The 22917-nt window shown below is 38.5% G+C and overlaps 2 protein-coding genes across 3 annotated transcripts in view; one reads left to right on the top strand and one right to left on the bottom strand.

The window, feature by feature from the left end:
• Window positions 1–22917, bottom strand: part of UBAC2 (UBA domain containing 2) — a 174165-nt gene that overhangs the window by 64959 nt on the left and 86289 nt on the right. For both annotated transcript variants that reach the window (XM_008594759.1, XM_008594764.1), the window contains exon 5: window positions 181–304. In XM_008594759.1, the coding sequence (XP_008592981.1) occupies window positions 181–304 (124 nt within the window). The remainder of the gene's footprint in view (window positions 1–180; window positions 305–22917) is intronic.
• GPR183 (G protein-coupled receptor 183) lies at window positions 6389–18677 on the top strand. The gene is made up of 2 exons (XM_008594742.1): window positions 6389–6544; window positions 17566–18677. Exon 2 carries the CDS (start codon window positions 17584–17586, stop codon window positions 18667–18669), a length of 1086 nt encoding a protein of 361 aa, XP_008592964.1. The 5' UTR covers window positions 6389–6544; window positions 17566–17583; the 3' UTR covers window positions 18670–18677.

Genomic DNA, 22917 nt, shown 5'->3' with positions numbered 1-22917 from the left:
TCTGTAACACTTCCTTTGAACATTTGATATAGATCATGAAGCCATACTTATGGGGGGAAAAAAAAAAACATTGTTTTCAAGGAGATCAAATGAGAAAAAGACCAAAAAAAAAAAAAAAAGAAGAAGAAGAAAAAAAAAAGATCTAGTTAAAAAACGTGAACATAAAAATGTATACTGTACCTGTAGTCCCAATATATAAATCAATGTCTTGTTTGTGATGGATAACGGGCCCAGAATTTGTGCCACTTGGACTCTTGGTATGGAGCAGTAAAATGGTACAAACAGAGCAAACACAGGTGCCAGGCTATGCAAACAAATAAAAAAAAAAATCACTATAGTATAATATTGAATTTAAAATACCAATGGCAGATGTATATTTGAAGTAACACTGCTTATAATTTTATTCCAGTCTGAAAGCATGGCTTCAGATACACAAGTTAGTTTCTAAACATGCATCATGTCTAAAATAATTTGTACTTATATATAATACTTTATGAAAACTCCTATCCTTGTTGACCCTCCCAAAATCACTGTCAAAAAGTGATCCGGCATCTTTTTTGTGATTAATTAATTGAGGCGCTGTGAGAAAATTTAAAGTGGATGCTACATTTTCCTCCCATGAATAACTTAAAATCTAATGAAAGAGACTAGACAAACCAAAAGCAACATTAGAATTCTTCATGGTCAAATCCAGAAGCCTCATCTCAGACAGTCTACAGCGCTTGACACTGCTTACCACTCCTGCCCTCCCTTCCTCAAATTCCCTCCTCCTTTCATGTTAACTCCTGTTTCTTGCTGGTTTCCCAGTGACTTCTCATACCACTCTCCTACCCTCTCCAGGGTTCCACTGTAGTCTTTTCTTCTTGCTCTAGTCTCTCCTTGTACAATCTCAACCCCTTCTATGACTTCAAACAAGAAAATAAAGTGAGTCCTAAAACTGCCTGTCTATTCCTCACCCTGGCTCTGTAACTCAGTTTGATACTTTCAACTTCCATCTATTCAAAAGTCGCGTGTCTTTCTACCTAGAGTCTTGCTTCTCTCTAATCCATTAACACTTTTAACAGTATTTTCTTCCCAAAACACAACTCTGATCATGTCACTCCCCTGCTTTAAACCCTTTCACTGACAGGCTCCCAGTATCCAAAGATAAAATTTAAATATTAGCATGATATAACAAGGAACTGTCTTATCACTATAGTTTCCTACCACTGTCCTCCTCTCCCTTGGCCATTTCCAGCCTATCACACACAAAGCTCTCCCCCGCTCTCTCTCATGCATGCACATACACGCATGCATGCTGCTCCCTGGTCTTATTAGGCTCCTTTGACTATACACCAACACAGGTTATTCTTTTGATCTAAATATCCTTCCCACTTTCCTGCTTATGAAACTCATGTTGTATGACACTGCTCAACTCCTCACAGAAGTTTTCTCTGACTCCTCCTGGCAGTTAATAGCTCTCTTCTTTGCCCCCAAAGCTACATCAGTTTCACTGTTCCAGTGAATCAGTGAACCAACTGGGCACTAACCATGTCACAGCAGATGTCAGGCACGAGGGCTACATCTCAGCTATGAGTAAGAAGGAGTCCCTAACCCCAAGGAACTCATCCCAGGATTGCAAACTCATATTCCTGCAAGTACGAGGCAGGTGACACGACTGAGCAGAATGGTTTGGGCACACATTTGCACCCATTTTTCATTAAACACTTGGCTTAATTACTCAGTCTATTTTTCATTTTGGGGGAAATGGCATCAGTACAAAGAATTACTTCATTAACATAAGAAAAATGCAAGAACTATTTTTCACTTCTACAACGAAATGACCTTGCTGCCATTTTTGTGGAAACACAGGAACCTCCTGGCCTCTTGTGCATTTTCTCATCTTTGATAGACACCATGTAATAGAAAATCATTCACTGTCCTCTCAATTTACTATTAAAAACAAAACAGGGCCAGCCCGGTGGCGCACTGGAGCGTGCGCTGCTTGGGAGTGCAGTGGCGCTCCCGTCGAGGGTTCGGATCCCATGTGGAGACCGGTTCCCGCTCACTGGCTGAGCGCGGTGTGGGCGCAACACCGAGGGTTGTGATCCCATTGCCGGTGCGCGACACCGAGGGTTGCGATCCTGTTACCGGTCAGTAAAAAAGACAAAAAGGAAAAAAAAAACCAAAAAAAAACAAAAACAAAAACACATACACAGCAAATGTGATCAATAATAGCAGCACCAACTGGTATGGAGAAGAATGTAGCAGACACTAGAACAGGGAAAACCCCAGCTAGTAAACACCTAAACGCAGGTGTGGCATCAAGACTCGGGATATGGAGATGCATAAGACACACCTGGCTTGCAGTCCAGTGAGGAGCACGGCAGGGACAGGGCAGCAGAGTTGTGTGCACAGCCCAGTGGGGCCACTACCACACTGGTCAGTGGTAAACTCACTCTTCCAGCCCTCTGCCCAGACTGGGCACAACCCAAAGCAGGGGAGAACATGCAGTGCTGGTTCTCCTGGCATCTGGCGCAGTGCCTGGCACAGCTGAGCAGCTCGTTAAATTTGGGGCAATGAAATAATCCTTATTCTTGAACAACTGTATGACTCACATTTTCATTTACACTTCAGAAATCTCCCATTAGATTAATTCTGAGAGAAAGCACCATATTTCATTTAGCTTTACATCTCCCTAGTGCCCAAGGCAAATTCTTACACATAATCCACACTTAGTATTTATTGGATTAAAAAAAAATTAAAGCAATTTCTAAGTACTACAGATATAAAACTCTTTTTGCCTAATTCTAAACAAAATATGGTTGATTAAAATAGTCATGCCTTCTTTTCACTAAAAAATACATGTTAGTCACTCCCGGGTATAAAATCTTCCAGTGATTCTCCACCTCAGAGCAAAGGCCAAAGTCATTACAATGAACTACAAGGCCCTACTCCCCCGACCCCCCCACCAGAGACACCCTTCCTGAGCACCCCATTTCAAACCGTACCCTCCCGCCTCACAGCCCCATCCTAGTCTGCATTCTCTATTTCCTTTCCTGACATTCCTTCCCCATAGTTCCTATAACCTAATCTGCTGCATGATGTATTTGTTTTTTGTCTTTCTTCCCAACTAGAACGGAAGTTCCCCATGGACAGGATTTCAGGCTGTTTTGTTTGCTGCTTTATCCCTACTGTCTACAACTGTGCCTGGCACAGAGTAGGTGCTCAATAAATACTTGCAGAAAAATGAATTTGCCTTTAAAATGGTAAAACCATACAGCAGAACTTGCCTTGGGGGGAACAATCAGCTTTGTATCTCATGAATATTCATAATAAATTTTTTAATTTTTTTTTTTTTTTGTCTTTTGTCTTTTGTCTTTTTCCGTGTCCGGCAACGGATCGCAACCCTCAGTGTTGCCCCCGTACCAGACCGGGGACCGGCAACGGGATCGCAACCCTCGGTGCTGCTCCCGCGCCTCGCTCAGCCAGTGAGCGGGAACCGGTCTGTATGTGGGATCCGAGCCCTCGGGTGGGAGCGCCGCCGCGCTTCCCATGCGGCGCACTTATCCAGTGCGCCACCGGGCCGGCCCTAAAAAATTTTTTAAAGAACTTGCCTTTTGTTTAAAAAAGCCCCTTTCCTTGTTTTATCATTTTTAAAAGGATTAAAACATATGGTTTCATATACAAATATTCAAAATACGGCCTGTTCATCTCTTGGTAATAATAAAGCCCTGCTTTGGTTAGCGATCTGCACTGGAGCTCCCTCACTGCATTCATAGAAGTTCCTCCATTTACATTTAGCAATAAAGCTCAAACAGTGATGTTATAATTTAATAACCTGAAACAGAGTTCTTATTTGAGGTTAAATTTCAATGTAAGCTATAAAAATCCTGATAGGAATTTTAATGACCACAGTTTACATCTTATATACCAATAGAGGAAGTTTAAAAATTCCTTAAAAGTTACTAATCACTGTATAATTTTAAATGATGACTAAATACTAGACCGCATATACACATAATACAAAAGCACACATTTCAGACCAGGATTACATGGGTTGTTTTGCAAAAAATTTCCATTGCTATTTCTATACACACAGACTTCACAAAATACCATAGTGTTATTAGTCATTGACCAGTTTTTCTCTTTTCCTTATTTTATGACAACATCTGTTCTTTATACTGTCAACAATAATTCAGTTTGACCCTTTTCATATTGTGAGTAGCTAACCTCTGGAAGCCTTATCTGGCTTATGCATGTGAGGCTAGAAGTACAGAAAAGAGGGAAACAGGTTACATAGAATTCATTCTTTTAACTAATATCACTAATATTTATTGAGTACCTAATCCATATATACTCACAATTGTATTCAATAGAACAAGTAAAATAACAGAAACTCATTTCAGGTCACAAATGTCCATTTCACCTCTTCTATAGAAAAGGATGTCAACTCCACTTTAATAATACAAGCACGGCTAAAGCAACCCTGGTAACCTTCAACAATAAAAACCTCACATGAAACTTCACCAGCATCCCACAGGACAATAACCACAGTGCCTCTTCTTCATACCAAAAAAAGGACAGATCCAGTTTATCAGCACGGTTACTTTAGCTAGTTGAGTCCTTCATTATATAATAATGTTTTACTTAAGAACAACTATTTCAAAAATCAAAGGTAAAAAAACCCACCAAGATGGCCTTTCAACAAATAAAAAGATTTCTCAGCAGTGTCTTTTTCAAGTATTCTTTAATCTAAGTTTTAAATAAACTAGTTCTAGAATTTTATGTCATGTTTACCCACCAAGTCACAGAAGTTTTCTACTAGAAATTATTTTGGAGATCATTTAGTTTAATACCAATATTATATAGATAGTGAGGTGCAGGACCAAAGAATTCAGCTGACTTGATGCTCTTTCGTCTGTTTGACAGTGTTTTTCCACAAACCCTTAGCACTTTGGAGCTTAGAAGAACCTAATGACACCACTGAGAGGCTAAAGCAACTCAGCCATTTTTACAGAATCCTGGAACGGGAAGGCCTCTTAGGTCACACAGTTACAATTCCTACCAAATGGTTCAATTCTCTTACATTATCCCTCAAAATCATCATCCCATTTACATTACCATCTAAATAAGAAACAGCACACTCCATTTTTTTATGACCCAACTTTTTTTTTTTTTTTTTTTTTTTTTTTTTTTTCCGTGTCTGGCAACGGATCGCAACCCTCAGTGTAGCCCCCGTACCAGACCGGGACCAGCAACGGGATCGCAACCCTCGGCGTTGCTCCCACGCCTCGCTCCCACGCCTCGCTCAGCCAGTGAGCGGGAACCGGTCTGTATGTGGGATCCAAACCCTCGGGCGGGAGTGCCGCCGCGCTTCCCAAGCAGCGCACTATCCAGTGCGCCACCGGGCCGGCCCTTTATGACCCAACTTTTGATCATCTTCTGATCCAAAAGCTATCTCCAGTAACTCCCTTTACCAGCCCTCCTGCTGTTCTCTGGAGTTAGGAAGACAGACATAAGCAATCTAAACCTTTCCTATGAGACAGTTCCCAAATGCATGAGGATAATGATCATATCCCCCCAAAGCCTAAATGCTCTCAGCTTATTCAATTCTTTCTCCTAAGACCGTAACCTGGGTTGCGGCCCCTCCCCAGCCCAGGCACAATCTAAGTCATCTATGACATTCATGAAACACAGCACCCTGAACTGACTGGGAACAGCCAGATCAGTCCTGGGTAAGTGTAAATATCACAACTATTGTTCTGGACACTATATTTCTTGTAATTTAGCCTACAAATAAATTGCACTTTGGCAGCCATGTTACAATGCTGGATTAGACCGAGTCAACTAGAATCTATAAGGTGAACATCACAGGTCTCTCTCAGCCTGTACACAGAGGCTGGATTTGATCTGTGATGAGCCTTCCTTCTCCTCTTTCCCTGTCATTAGTGTGTCTATGCAGTCACTGAGTCAGTAGGTCTGCCTCCTGCCTGAGAACACTAATCCTGTCCTCATGCCACTCACCACAGAAACCTGCTTCTTTCTTATAAGCTGTTGATAAGATCTAGAATGGGTAAAACTACTCCCCGATACCAAGAATGATCACAGTTGACATTTTTCCTTAAAACATTTTAAAACCTATACTTTTACACAGAATATCAACATAAAATCATCAATAACTATGATTCTTTCTTGTGGGGTTAAAGTTCTTTCAGTCTCTTTCAAATAATATTTTGATGTTTAAGCCTTTATAGAAAAATTTATAAAGTTCCCTAGATATCAATAATTCATAAATTCCAAGGGGCTTTTGGACAGTTGTGTTTTAAAAAAAATCGCTACCAGAAAAATTTCACTTCCCATTTAAAAAAAAAAAGTGCACACGCATACATGAGGCTCAATGATCATTATGCTCAGTCACAGGGTGACCCAAAAAAAAAAAAAGTCACCACCATAAAAGGATGTCTGCACACTCTCTCTTAAAACAACATGCTAAGTTTAATTCACTTCAGTTTGGGCAAATACTGACTGCTGCTACTCAGAGACCTGAATGAGTCACTGATAGGTAAGTACTAGATAGTTTGCTTTTTCAACAAATTCTTTTCAGTTAAGAAAAACTTTCAAAGCCTAAGTTTTAAGGTAAAAGGGTAAAGGAAAAGAATCTAATGACAAGCTAACAAAAATTATATTATTTCTAACAAAATTTATATTATTAATAGTTTAGATTCTCTGGTGACTGGCAGTTTTAATTAGCTATCATTAACTTAGTGACAGCAACGGGTCATGCCAGAAATATCTTTGCCAAAACACAGGGCTTACTTTGTGTACTTGTGTGTTTCAAGATACTTTAATTGGAAGGGAAAGGAACAAAGTCATGTTACAATGGAGTATTCTTACACTTAAATGTATTGTATATATAATATGTTATTCAACACAGTTTAAAACAAAAGAGCTGTTAAATTTTACTGTTTGACCATGTATCTATGTACAGTAAAGTCTTTTTTACAGTCAAGATTATTTCTCAGGATAGAATCTTCAGTAGTAGAATTTTGGGAGCAAAGGGTATATTTTCTAAAGCTTTAAAGTGGTATTTTTTGGTTTACAAAAACATTTTAGACTGGGCAGTTACATCAGCTGGTTAGAGTGCAGCCTTATAAGGCCAAGGTCAAGGGTTCGGATCTTCACCCTGGCCAGCCACCGAAAAAATTAAGTTTACATAACAAATCTTAAAAAAAGAAAAACAAAAACCATTTTATCAATTTACCCTCCCACCAGTAAAGTCTGAGTTTTACTGCCTGTCAGCCAATATTGGTAATTCTAAATATAAACGATTAATGAGACAGGTGAAAAAAATACCTTCATTATTTGGTTTATATTTATGGTGATCAGTAAAGCTAAACATGTCTCCCTATAATTTCTAAAACTTCTGTGTGCCTAAAGAAACCCCACAAAACAATGAATTATGTGCAGTAATTTGCCAATATTTATGTCCAGGTTGGGAATGGAGGTAATAGGAACTCTTGGCAAAATATAAGCTGTGAAGAGACTTCCTCTAAAGCAGGGTGTGGAATGGGTTGTTGGGTTTTTTTTTTTTGTTTTTTTTGTTTTTTTTGTTTTTTTTGGTGTCACTCTGAGTACGATATAGCATAATGCTAAGAGCATGGGCTCTGGAATCAGGCTGACACCTAGGTTCCATTATTTACAAGCTGTGTGGCCTCATACAAGTTACCTAATATTTCTGGCTTCAGTTGCTTCGTTTGGAAAATGGGGAGTAATAAAACTGCCAAGTCCTTATAACATGTAACTTCTCACAGCAAGAGCTTTAAAAAACTGTCTTCTATCATTTTTCTCCCCTCCTCTGCCCATTAAACTATCAAAGGATGAATCCAATAGGCAGTTTCCTTGCCCTATCATTTTTGCGAGAATTATTTTTCTTGAATTTCCTTGCAGATCTTTATTTTACAGAATATTTTACATAAAGACTCAGTATATGCATGATTATACATCTAACTGTGCTTACTGTTAGGACTCCATATTTGCCAGTATTTCAGTGCACCTTTTCTCTCTGGGGGTTAATCACACTTTTTGGACATAAAACTGGAAAGTGCACCCAGCTCCGTAAAGCATTCTCACTCACATGCTCATGTGTTACATGTGGGGTGTGGTGATAATTCCTTCTATAAGTTACTTTGACTGGCTTCTTAGAGCTTCTTAGTACCACAACTAGTCATTTAATGGAATAAATATTAACTGAGGTCACTATATGACTTTCATTCATGGATTTATTCTATAGGTATTTATATATCTACTGTAGGTTGGTTCTGCAATATTCCATGAGACAAAATGTTGCATGAGATAGTCATCATCCTTAAGAAGTTTACATTTAAAAAAGAGTTTACCACCTAAGAAAGGAGTTTACAAGGGATACTTTTCTCTCTGCTACAGTTAAGGTCTGCTGCAGTTGTTAAAAGGCCCTAGAGTGTGGCATGTGCTGAGAATGTGTAGTATCTTCTAGTCTGTGTAGTTTCCCAGTTTTCTTAGAAGTCTGTAAGCTATGGGGCATCAACATAAGATGAGATAATGTATGTGAAAATCCTCTGAAAACTGTGGAGGTAACAAAGATTCCTATGGTGTTTTGAAATCCCAAAGAAAAGAATAAAAATATTTTCTTAAATATGTGCAAATACCTAAAAATTATTGTAAAAGTGAATTAATAGCCTAAAAGCTATTCTAGGTATACATCACCTTCTTTTAAGTGAAATTTCACTCTAAATATTAAAACATTTTTAAAATAGTAAAATCTAAATGTATAAAACCTTACTTTTTAAAAATGTTACAAATAAATTATTGAATTCCTTCCTTTAAATCAATATCTCCATCCTTCCCTTTCCCCTAGTCCTCTTCATCTCTCGTGTTCAGACAGGTGTGAGTTGGTACATGCTAAAGTTTTGAGGTGCCTTCCTATCCTACTTGCCTTCTACTCAGAACGTCAGTTGGTACTGGAAATGGGAACTGGGGAGAAGACATATTGTACTGAATATGATTTCTCGAGCCAAACTGCCAGGGCTTGAATCCTGACCCGTAACAGCTGTGTCTTTAGGCAAGTCACTTAAGTGCTCGGTGCCTCACTTTCACCATCTGAAAATGGACCTAAAAAAGAGTTCTGTGAGGATTCAGTGAGTGATTACGTACAGAGTGCCCAGGGCAGTGCCTGGAACATCGTCTGTGCTTAATAACACTGGTTATTATTATTCATCAAGGGGTTATTGTAGTCTAATAAAGAACCTTTCATTGAAGATAAAGAAAGCTGGGATTTTGCAATTCTTTAGCTAATGGGTACTTATTAAATATCGATCATAGATCAGCTAGAGATATAAGAAATTAACACCACACAGTCCCTACTCACAGTACTTCACAGGCTTGTGGGAGACAGAAGAAAATCAACAAAACAGTTGCTATTGCAGATCAAAGAGACGCCACTGTCTTTGGGGGTGGCGGAGGCAGCAACAGGATGGGAATCAGAAGAGCTTCCAGGAGCGGCTGAGGACATAGGACAGGGACAGACAGGCACCAGACAGAGGGAGGAGCGTCACTGGGCACAGAGCTATGGGGCACTATGGGACACCCGAAGACTGCGAGTAACCTAGTACAGCTGGAGCCAGGACACGGCGAGAGGGAAGACGGCCAGTGAGCCAGCTGACGAGGGAGCAGAGCCCAGTCACGAAAGAAACTGAGTCGTGAGGAAGAGCTTTCAGGGTCTTCGGTACCCGGGGTTCAATGGGTACCATCTGAAGGGCATGGCACAAGGCTGCTGTGCAGCTCCAGAGAAAAGGGAGGACGGCCTGAAGGTGGGCAGAGGCAGTGGCAGTAGGGCCAGACAGGCAGACGGACAGACATAAACACAGGGAGCAGAGCAGAGGCCGGGGCGGAAGAGCAGCAGGAGGCTGGAGGCACAGGCACCGTGAACTGACTGGAGGGAGCGGGTCACGGAGGGTGTGCGGCCCGGGACACCTTCAGGACCCCAACCTGGGCACCTCAGGGAGAACTCTGAACAAATGACCAAACTGATCTGGCATTTGATTTATCCTTAAAACAAATATATTTAATGTTTCTAATTTCCGTGAAATAGAGACAAAAAATAAAACTTGAAACTCCCATGAACTTTAAGGAGAAAAGGTACATATTACTTCTAGAAACATTTTGGACTCAGAGGAGAGATATTATACAGATACAGACCTTCACTATAAAGAAGCTTTTCATATTACACAGTTAGTTATCGCACATATAGGATCCTACAAATCATGCCACCTGGAAGTGCAGAGTACGTGTCTTCCTTACACTGCAACGAGAACGATGGTGGCATGCTTTCAGTTTCTTACAGTTCACAAAGGTTCTGTCATCTTCACCTTCGATAACTTCCATACCTTCCTAGTCAGTATTAAAGCCACCAAAGCCACACAAGAAATAAATAATCAGTGAAAGGTGAAAGAAAAATAGCCGGAACACGTAAAACCCGAATTTGCAAGTGGGTGTTTAGCCTGAGAATTCCCACTCTCGGGCCCCTTTCCCTTTGCCATCACTCCCAGTGGCCACAACTGTGAGGGTGAAGTTGGTCTTCGCCAACTGCCCATCGGCTTTGGGACACCATGAGAGGCACAAAGAGAAAACTGCAGACTGGTAAACACTGTTTTATGCTGTCTTGAAAAAGTTCTCTGTGCTTCGTCCTGTTAATGACCTTCTCAGACCTAATGACTGCGAGGAAAGGCTGCCCACCACGGCCCCTCAGCTTGTCACACTTCTGCAAGCCAGGGGAAGCGAGCTCCCCAGGAGGGAGGGGAGATCCCTTCTGATGGACTGACCATGGTCCATTCTGCTCTCAACATAATCACTCTAGTATGCTCGATTTTTTGGAAGGATATAAGGGAACACTGAAACTATGCTCCCTATATCCATCCAAAAAATGAGTCATGGACACAGACATGGCTGTCAATTTGGGACTCAAAGCCAGCTGGGGGGAAAAAAATCACCTAATAGTGTGTAAAGATTTGACTTGGTGACGGGTGTGTACTGACTATTAATGTAATCGATTAGCAGAGTATTTGAATGGACAATCTGACTTTACCAATGACACGAGGCTGTGACTGTGCTGGTCACAACTCCACTGTGCATCAGGGACCCCTTCCAGAATCAGGAATAATGTTTCCCACCTGCCCATTTTACAGACAAATGGCACTCAACACCTCAAGTCAGTCATCTGAAAAGGAGGTAAGGAAAATCACTGGTTGAATATTAGGACCCAGCATGTGTGACACTAGACCAAACCATCCTTGTTTGACAAGAACAAGGAGGCTTTTTCAAATAAGTGGCAAATGCTTATAAAGCTAAGTAACCAGAGGAAGAAGTAATGAATGATTTCTCTCTTCCATGGCACATGTGTGTTTTCAAGGGAACTGAAACAATCTCAGCAAACTGTCCTCACACATCTGTGCTTGTCTTTATTTCCTCAGTAAAACTATATCCTTGTTACTCCAATTAACCTTCAGCCTTTCATCCCCGCCTCCTTTACCAATGATTTTATTTCTCCCCATTCCGGAAACTTCCTAAATCTTACCTTTTCTCAAGAAAACAACCAAAGGACAGTATATCAACAGAAACCAGAGAAACAATAGGATCAAACAACTCTCATCATTTAACAATATACAAATACAATTAACATTTGTATGCCCACATTTTGATGGCTCCCCTGGGTGTTTATGAAAGTGTGCTCCTGAACTTCCTCTTCAGTGCATGCCACCAGGGGCACCTGAATGAGGCCACTTCTCTGTATAAGCTGGGTCTTGAGAAGACTCTATCTTGAAACCTCCTAACAGAGGTCATTTCAGCATGACTTGACCCATTCAAGTCACTGCTAAAGGCTGAATTTAAACAGAATTCCTAGAAGGTTGATGATTATTAAAATATATAACTATTGGGGGTAAAGGTGACATTTTAGGAATCAAAGCAAAAATCAAAAGCTGTTATTCTAGCACTAACTAAATCTTTGAATATGGTTATGGTTTTGTTCTGCTTCTGCCATGAATAAAAAGCTAAAAAAAACAAAACAAAACAAAAACCAACCGTTTTAATCATCCAAATGAGGAAATTAGGATTGCAGAAAGTAAATGTACCCTGTGAGAAAGCACAAATGACTCCAAGTTGGTATCCAAGGCAAATATTTTCAGAGTACGAACTACACTAGAGCTTAGGCAATTTTCTTAAATACTAATTAGAGTTTTTTGGGGGGGCCTTTTATTTTTTTCCGTTTTGTGGCTAGAAAGAACCTGTCAGTTCAAGTCAACATGTCCGGTTATGCAAATATGAGATGATAATATCTCAAGAAATGTTAGCAACTCTATTAGCAATGAAGTAAATTCTAGAGAAAAACACACATAGGCCCACTCGCGAAAACATAAGTAAAAACCTACATAGGCCCACTTGCAAAAATATAAGTAAAAATACTTTGGAAGTTATTTTGCTGAGGAACACACTGTTTTACACATGTTAGGATAACAGTTAAGTGAGAAGGATCAAATATCATATTACAGACACAAAACTGGGATGATCTGCTTTGTTTATTAATAATAATAGGAGAATGGCATAGATGGCTTCCAGGGTGACTGCCAGGTAGTTCATTTTCAGGAAGAATCTGTGTTTTGAAGGCCAAAAGAGCCCTGTTCCTCAGATCAAACCGGAATACAAACCCACACTTCATGCAGCCCAGTTACTATCTGTGCCCTCAAGAAAAAGGCCACTGTCCTGATTCCTGTCCCCCAGTGAATGGAGCATGAAGGCCAGCTTAGGGACCATGCATATCTTTTCACTGAAAATATTATGAGGAAATCATAACTCTTACAGATATTAGTGTTCGAGGAAAAAAAGATTCAGAATAAACACTTCTTTGGGCTCTTCCCTAGACAATGCAATGACAAGTTATAGTACTTTCAAGTTTAACCCAGTATATATATATTCAAAATAACATGTCAGAGGCTCTGCCTAATAATAATTAAAATGTAAAATACTTAAAATATATTCAAAAATATCCATGTACCAGCCAGCTGCCCCCTAAATAAATAAATAAATAAATAAACAGTTGTGCCTGAAAATGATTTTAAAAAGAATTTACAATCCAAAGGTTGATGCAGGAGCACTGTAATGCAAAGAGTGAGCAGAACACTGGTGTGTACAAGAAGGAACAGAGCAAAGAAGCCTGAGAGAAAACTTCACATTCCCAACATTATACACTCATCCTTCAGTTCTAGACCCTCTAATATAAAAAGGCATGATTTCAAGGTATTCCCAGGATCTAGCATGTGGAAGCACAATTTTTGCTAAATAGAAGAATAGAGTTAATAAAGTAATCCATAAGATGATTAAAAGAAGGTATAAAGTAATATCTCTGAGGGAAGATAATAATAAACTGGGATTGGTTGATATAAGAATGGAATAACAACAATCAAGTACATAAAAGGATTTTCCTTCAATTTGGAAATCATACCATTAATAACACAGGCTACTTATAAGCAGAAACTAAAGTGACATACTATAGTAACCTAGTACAATCAACCTTTTAGAGGTTACTAAATATCCAAAGTGACCTCAAGTCATTTCAAAACAACTTCAAGACTCCTTTACCTAAGATCATTTCTGAATCACCCCGTTTACATGTCCACATTCTGTAGGTTAACAAGGGTGGTCAGTAAGAGGGCCCCTTGACAGTCTTCCCGTCAGGGCTCTACAATGCGGTGACCACATCTCTCCTGAAAGTGGGAATGCCCTTGCCTCTGGCTCTGGAGCAGCTGGGCCATGCTGTGCTGTGCTATCTGTATTTACAAGTAAGGATGACCCTTAAAGCCTAGACCACTTTGAAACCACAAACTGTCAGTTCTTCAAGGGCAGCATGAAACAGCTGCCCCTGCAAAGGACTGCACAGAGGAGAAGATCTGAAGCCAAGTCATCAGGAAGAAGGATCCAGTATGTCCTTTAACATCTCAGACCCTCGGTTTCCTCACCTGGAAAGGAGGAAGGGGATGGCAATATTTAGCTCATAGGGCTGCTGTGATATTTCTATGTGACCTGATTTAAAGGCAAGCAACTAGTAAGTTACAGCATAAATCTGAATAAAGAACATTGAAGAGAAATTGAAAAGTTGTCAGATGACAAGGTTTTTGCAAGAAGAGTTGAATTTAAAAGTTTTTTTCTCATATTAAATAAAATTATTTACCTATTTATTCGAGTCATGTTCAATGTTAAAAATTTAGAACGTATGGATAAAGCCCAAACATTGCCTGTATAAAATTATGTTTTGGCATATATGAGTACGAGAGATCTCCCAAAAGTTCATGGAAAGGCTTATATTACCTTTTAATTCTATTTTTCCACAAACTTTGTGAAGTACCCTTGTATAACACATGCAAACATCTTTCACTGAGTGTGTGTGTGTATTTGCTATCCGTACCCCCGAACAGTGGCATGGTGTATAATCTGCTTTCCTTACTTAACATAGCTCCCTGTCAAGAAATAGGCACTCATGCTGCCATTTTCGGTGGCTGCATGGTATTCCACTCTATGGCTGTACCATAAAATATTTAACCAGTGCCTTAATGAAAGACATTTGAATTATTTGCAAATTTTCACCTTTAAAATGAACACTGTGTTAAACATTCTTGAACTTAGACTGTTCTGAAACCCCTGCCATTTCTGGCTCTGCCAGATGCTATATTTCATTCACTTAAGCAATTAGATGCACATTTACAAACTGGCAAGCAATGGAACCTTCTTTTGAATCTTACAAGAGTAACTTTTCTAATCTCTACAATAATAATTATTCATATGGAGGATCCTTAGACTCCACAGTGAGGTTTTTTTTCGCCCCCTGCCATGTATTTTAAGGGCATTTCCCACAAATCTTCTTTGACATACTCAAATATATATGTTGAGATTTTCAGATAAAAACCATTTTCACGGAAATTAGAAAAATATTAATAAAACAAGTTCTTAATGCCTTTTCGTAAGCTTCAACCCTGGCCTGAAATTTTCACCTCTCCCTTGTGTCTAGTCTTAGTTCCTGAAAAGAAGCTTCTCACATGAAGCTTAAATGAATATTTTCCACTTTTGTTACACAATGCAATTCTCATGACTTCCTATTTAAAAACCACTCCATTTTTTTCTGCACAAAATATAAAATCCATATTTATTGTCTTTTGTTTTGTTTCATTAATTTCTGTAATTATTTTCATCTGCTTTCTTTGGACAAACTAAGTTCTTCTTTAGCTTCTTGATCTGTATATTTACCTTATCTATTTTCAACCTTTTTAAATAAAGACATTCAAAGCTTTGCATCTATCTTGGATTAGCTCCTTAGCTGAATCCCACAGTTTTGGCAGGTAGTGTTTTGTCATTTAGTTCTAAGCATTTCAAAATTTCCATTGTGATTTCTTCTTTAACACATGAGTTCCTGAGAAATACACTTTTTAGTTTCCAAAATCATCCTTTATATTTACCTTTTTATCATTGGTTTCTAATTTAGTTGTACTATAGTCAGGCTATGTGATCTGCTAAATAATGATTTTCTGAAAGTTTTGCAGATATGTTCGTGTGCCTTCAACACAAAGTCTGTTAGCTTTTAAATCATGTTTGGTTAATCTTCTAAGTCTTTAATCTCTTTTATATTTGGTATATTCTCTTTTTTTTTTTTTTTTTTTTTTTCTTTTTTACTGACCGGTAACGGGATTGCAACCCTTGGTGTCACGCCCTCGGTGTCGCGCCCGTACCAGGGACCGGCAACGGGATCGCAACCCTCGGTGTCGCGCCCGCTCCGCGCTCAGCCAGTGAGCAGGAACCGGTCTCCACATGGGATCCGAACCCTCGGCGGGAGCGCCGCCGCACTCCCAAGCGGCGCACTCTCCAGTGCGCCACCGGGCCGGCCCAGTATATTTGGTATATTCTAACAGAAATGTGTTAAGATCTCCCATTATGGTTGTGGATTTGACAATTTCTCCTTTAAATTCTGTCAACCCATTTAAATTTGTTGCGACATATTTCTACCCCCTTATTTTGTGTTTTCTACTTATCATCCTCATTCTTTGCTTTTTTGCCATAATCTCTTTTCAGGTCTTTTCGGATAATAAAATGTTCTATTTCTATTTTTGTTCTCTTTTGCTTTAGGTTATATTTCCATACTGTAATGATTAACTTATCAACACTATACGTAATCCACACCTATAATATTAGTGCAATCCCCTGATAACTCTGTGCCTGTGAGCATCACTGTTTTTTAAGACTGTAAGAATGAAATTAGCAGAGGCCCATTTCATTTAAGACAGCAACTGGAGAAAGACTGCAGTCACTGCTTTCAATCAGGGAAGGAATAAAGTCCCTTTCCTTTAGTATATAGCAGCAGCATCACTAGATATATTGAAATTTTCTCTTAATTTTGGAGACAGATAGTTCTATCAGAGAAATTATTTTTCTTCTAAAAATAACCACACAGGATTTTTGGCTCTGCTTTTCCTATTTTTATCAAAGTACACACTCACGGAGCTTTATTGTAGTTTTTCATTTTTTAATTTAGGACTTGAAATTTTTACCTTTACATTATTTATAACAAGAAAAGAATTGAAAATAATCAAGGAAGTAGCTAAGCAAATTTTGCAGTAATACACTGGAATACTGTAGAATATCAGATGTCTACATACAATCTACACATATGACAAATATATAGATTACACTGACATGAAGATCAGATATATAGAAGCAGGACACAAAATACCACGCGTGTGATGCTTGCCACTACGAGCAAAGGCAGGAATTAGTATACTGCACGCGTCCATGGAGTACCTGCGGAGTGATATAGTTTCTAATTATTTTAAAATTTCCCCTTGAAGTAGCTTGAGTTTTTTTCTCCTTTTCTTCTTTTTTGTCATTTTAGTCATGGTTGTCATGGTCGTTGTCATCATCGTCTTCTTTTTTAAAGAAAACTTAACTTTCAGTTCCTAACAAAACCTAAGCTTATTTCTCATACTTTTTAGGTTAACACAAATCAGATCACTGTGGTAAGTTCATTTTTCACTACATAAATGTGTGACTGATTTCATTTCCTGGCACTGATATGTATTTGGCCAAAAAAAAAAAAAAAAAAAAAAAAAATCCAACTGAAATTCAATTTAAAAGCAAAGTTTAACGCCCATCTGAAATGTGGGGTGCTTTATATGATTTTATTCTTAACCAGACAATGATTCAGACAAAGGAAGGGAAATTTCTGCCTAAAACGTTAGTACATTCCCTCTTGTCACAGCATTTGCCCTATTTAGATGGTTCTATTTCCTTTGCCAGGGCTATGACAAAACCACCAAATTGTGTGAGTAAAAGCCTTAATCTTATTCTCTGTTGTTCCTCACTGTTATCATATATGCAACTATATTATATATCATAGATTTTTTAAAATTGTATAAATCTTAGCATTTTAAAAATTAGATATACAAAAGGCAGTTTACATTGCTTTGAGTTAATTATGCTTTTAATTAAATGACCCATCTTGGTTTTTTCTAGAGCCTTTAACCACCACCGATGGATATAAAAATGGCTAACAATTTTACTACAGCCTCCACAACTCCTTGGGGAAATGACTGCGATCTCTATGCACACCACAACACAGCGAGGGTACTGATGCCTCTCCATTACAGCCTTGTCTTCATCATTGGACTTGTGGGAAACTTGTTGGCCTTCGTCGTCATTGTTCAAAACAGGAAAAAAATCAACTCCACCACCCTCTATTCAACAAATTTGGTGATTTCTGATATACTTTTTACTACCACTCTGCCTACGCGGATAGCCTACTATGCAATGGGCTTTGACTGGAGAATTGGTGACGCCTTGTGCAGGATTTCTGCTCTAGTGTTTTACATCAACACATATGCAGGTGTGAACTTTATGACTTGCCTGAGCATTGACCGCTTCTTTGCTGTGGTGCACCCTCTACGATACAACAAGATAAAAAGAATTGAATATGCAAAAGGCATTTGCATATTTGTCTGGGTTCTAGTATTTGTTCAAACACTCCCACTCCTCATCAAACCTATGTCGAAGCAGGAGGCAGAGAGGACTACATGCATGGAATATCCAAACTTTGAAGAAACAAAAGCTCTTCCCTGGATTCTGCTTGGTGCATGTTTCATAGGATATGTGCTTCCACTCCTAATCATTCTCATCTGCTATTCTCGAATCTGTTGCAAACTTTTTAAAACTGCCAAACAAAACCCACTAACTGAGAAATCCGGTGTAAACAAAAAGGCTCTCAACACAATTATCTTTATCATTGTTGTGTTTGTTCTCTGTTTCACACCTTATCATGTTGCAATTATTCAACACATGATTAAGAAGCTCCTTTTTTCCGATCTCCTGGAATGTAGCCAAAAACATTCCTTCCAGATTTCTCTGCACTTTACAGTATGCCTCATGAACTTCAATTGCTGCATGGACCCTTTTATATATTTCTTTGCATGTAAAGGGTACAAGAGAAAGATTATGAAGATTCTGAAACGTCAAGTCAGTGTATCGATTTCCAGTGTTGTAAAGTCAGCCCCTGAAGAAAATTCACGTGAAATGACAGAAACGCAGATGATGATACATGCCAAGTCTTTAAACGGAAAGTAAAAAGTATTAGATCTCAGATTTTTAGCAAAGTGAACAGTATGATGAACTTTGCAGCACTTTTCTTATAAAGGAAAATGGTTGTTCAACTTCCAATTAGGATTCTTTGAGGAGTATCTTCCACCTCCAACTTAGAAGTAAACAGATACATACAGCTCAAGAGAACATAAAACAAAGTTCTAATTTGTAAATGCAATAATATAACAAAAGGTAGGCTATCTGAATAACTCTCAATGTAAAAAGAACAGTTTTGTGTTAATAGAAAATTCAACTGCTAATATTTCCTGCCAATAATTTGGCAAAAGAAAAAAGACTGATGATATTGTATATTGCCAGTGTAAAAATGTTAATATTGTAACATATTTGGGGAGGTAACGTATTTCTTAAATCCCTGTTTCTTTCAATTTTAGATTTTATCTCCTCAATAACATTTTTTTGTTCTGAGTCATAAGTGTTTTTCAAAGAACACTTTTGGAATAAAGAGCAGGATGCTACAAAATTATGAATATGTCCCTCAATGCTCACTGTCAACTATCAGCATAAGTTACAGGGGGAATATAATTAGTGACAGATTTGAAGAGCATGTTATAAATGTTGTTGGTGACAGGCAATCAAAGCATTGAGTTTTTCCTCAAATAGCCGCAGAGTATTTAAGGGCCACTGCTCAGGAATATACATGACAATGACTTCATATGGACGTACCCTTTGGGAGGAGGATTCACTTGCTAAATTTTTCTGGGAAACAAAAAATATGTGTATTGTATGCTTGGTTCTCCTTGCGTCTCTAGGGAATTTATTTTTTATTCTTGGTTGGTAGTACCTTGTATCTGTATTTCAATAGTATGGGTTACCAGAAAGTAGCGTGGGAGATGAATAGCGGGGAAAATAGTTGCTGCTTGTCTAAATAAGAAAATTATAAACTTAAGCATTCCCACAATTCTTTACATTATACACTTGTTCAAATGAATAACTTAGTATAAGTAGCATGACCTTTGCAAGTATAGTCAACCTGTCTGTCAGCTCAAATTTGTTTTACCCAACCCCCCAAATTATCCCAATATAGTATCTCTGTTGGCAATTATATCATTTTGATAATGGAAGATAAAGAAATGAAATGTTATATCATGAGTCATACTTTAAATTTTTATTGGGCTTTATTCTCTGGAAATATTTTCTTTTAAATTCTTATCTTACTCATTTTTAACTTTTACTCCATAAGAAAATTAATCTTAATGGTTGATTCAACACCATTTACTGAGTACTTTCAGATCTGCATTAAATTAATTTTATAAAGGGTCACCAGATCTTAAAGCCACTGACAAAAATAGGCACTAGTCTATGTAATAACACCTTTTCACCTGGAGAGACAGGTGAAACCACATGGATGGAAGTCAGAATCTTAGTGCCTTTCTTCCACTCCATCTATAAACTTTTGCAAGTGAAGGAGAAGAAAGGGCAAAACACTACATTTTATGTAAGGTAGCTCTTGGGAAGTCATTTGAGTTGGACCTCTAAATAGAAATCTCTATGAGGGCTACTAAAGGAAAACCAGAAACAAAGTTTTCTTAATTTCAGAGCCTAACTATAGTACCCTAGTTCTATGACTACATTGCAGCATAGGCTATATGACTACATTGTAGCATATAGACTACTGTATGTATGAGCCAACATGCTGCCCCACAGCAGATGACAGAGTATTACTGGGGTCAATTCTTAGGACTCTTCAAACAAGAAAGTAAATACCTATGGCATTTTACAAAGGAATAACATACTCTTTTATTTGTTTTGTTTTCCACCTTCTCCCTCCACTATACCACAAATCTATACAGATTATTGTATCCAGTCATCAGTAGACATACTGCCAAAAAAGTAAACTCAAAACCCATCTCCAACTAATCTTTTTTTTAAAGTCAGTTCTCCAGTCAAACTCAGCTTTTCTCTCTCCTTCCAAGGCCTTTACTGCCCATTCCATTCATCAAGCCATTGTTCACACACGGCTTTGGGGCATCTTCCCACTGTCTTGTATTATTAGTTAGCTTTACTTTCACGTCTACTGTGTTCCCTTTACCTGTGCGTAAACTTGGCAAATAGGAACAGTGTTGGATAATTTTTGTATTCTGCTACAGAACAAAAGAGGTGACCTTATATATAACACACTATTTGAAAAGCACAACCTTGTAAGTATTTTCTATATGAATCAGGTGATGTGTTAATAATTTTAAATAATAACAGGGAGCTAGAAAAGCTAATCTGGAAAAACAGATAGTTATTATGGTGGCTAACCACATTTACCTCTTTCATAATTTTATTTTTATTTCTAAGAGAATCATTTAGTTATTTTTTAAAATCTCAAAGCTATTTAGTTCAAATCTGTGTAAATAGACTATTCAGTCATAGTATGGAATATTATAGATGGTATAGAATAGTAAATGTTAGATGTTAAAAATGGCATCAGGTATATTTGAAGAGCTCAAAAATTTACAAAGTAGTCTATACATTATGTAATGTCTTCCTTTTCACAATCATGTGCACAGGATGAGCATATAGTATTGCCCACACTTTATAAAGAAACTTAAGTCCAGAAAAGGCAGCTGGTAACTTAGAGATAGGACCAGCAATGTAACCCTAACTCCATATCCTAGCCATAAAGAAAGCAGAACTGAATCATGTGGACCCTGGAAAAATGAAGGCATGATTGTCTCATTTTATGCCAGCACTCTATCTAATCCTTAAATATGACAAATAACCCAACAATAGGTAGATTATAAATTTGTCTAAGCTGTGAGTTCCATGAGAATGAGGACTGGCATAGAGCCTGGCCTGGCACATATAAGGTTTTTAAATATCCATTTAATTGAATAACACGTTTTGTACTATTACAAACAACAGTCTAAAGCCCTACTGAATATTTGTGAAGTTCTTAAATTGTCAACAGAACAAAAAGAAATACCATAAATAATTATATATGCTAGAGTGCATGTGTAACTGAAGGTAGTTACACAAATGCAGAGCGTGTGTCATTGAAGACCCCGCAATTTAAGCTAGACATATTAAAAGACAGAGCTAATTAACCAACAAGTCCACTTAAAACTAATACAGGAATATGTTCTGCTTGGAAACAATTTCATATTTCAAGAGGCAAGAGCAGTGACTCCTACCAATGAGTAAAATGTAGCATGCAATTTTAAAAGGGGAAGCACTGATCTTAAATTAGCCCTTAAAATGGTCTATTTTGGACACTTTTCAGCCCAATATAATTTGTTCTCTCTGCAAAGTTAAAAACATTTTCTCACTGACTATTCAAGTGAAGAATGAAAAAATGGAAAGCACGTGGATTAGAAGTGATACGGGACAAGGCCCACTCTTGTGAACTCAGTGAGGACTACACAGTACTCACCCCAACCACAGCCAATGGAAGTTTCACATTTAAAGTCTGAAAGACTGAATCCTTAGAAGATAACCCCCACATTTCTATTCAATTAAAACCTTAACGAGCTAAGAATGAGCATTACTGACTGTTTACTACACGTCACCTTTCCCAACACTGTACAGGCATTACCTCACTTAATTACCTTAATTACCTCACTTAATTACCCCCATGCTGCCTATAAGGAAACTAGAGCACCAAAGCCACTTGGCCTAGTGGGGCTGGAATTTGAAGCCAAACCATCTGAGCCCAGTGCCTGCAGCCTGACTCGGAGCACTCAAATGCCACCACTTACTGAAACATGTTCATTAAGAGCCAGCTCCAGTTTTGTCCTCTTGCCTGGGCTCCATTCCTCCCTTTCCTGTGGCCTCCTGTGCATTAGATATCTCCCCACCACCACATCTGAACTTCAGCTTCTCCTCATGACCCCCAGTTTCTCGGCAAACTCCACCTGCATTCTTTCAGTCACCCACACCTGATCCTCTTTCTCTCACCAGGAAGATTTAGTTGGAGAACAGTCCCTTGCTTGGGTTTTCTCCTCTTGCGCTCTCTCTTGCTCATCTTTTCTTTGCGCAGTGTCGTCATCCTAGTCCAGGTGATGGTCCCTGTACAGCTGATGTGCTACAACCTCCTTCCCTCTGGGCCCCTCAACTAGAATCAGAAACTTTAGCCTTTATTTAGGATATACTAAATGGGAGCTATCCTGGGAGCCAGCAGATTAAATTCATAATAACAACAATAATAAATGTTTGCTAACAATTACACAGTATAGTGCTCTAAGGATTTCACATATATAAGCTCATTCAAGCTTCACAATACTTCTG

This window comes from Galeopterus variegatus, unplaced genomic scaffold, assembly GCF_000696425.1.
Source record: "Galeopterus variegatus unplaced genomic scaffold, G_variegatus-3.0.2 Scaffold167, whole genome shotgun sequence".
Taxonomy (NCBI): Eukaryota; Metazoa; Chordata; class Mammalia; order Dermoptera; family Cynocephalidae; genus Galeopterus; species Galeopterus variegatus.
This window is presented reverse-complemented; position numbering and strand designations above follow the sequence as displayed.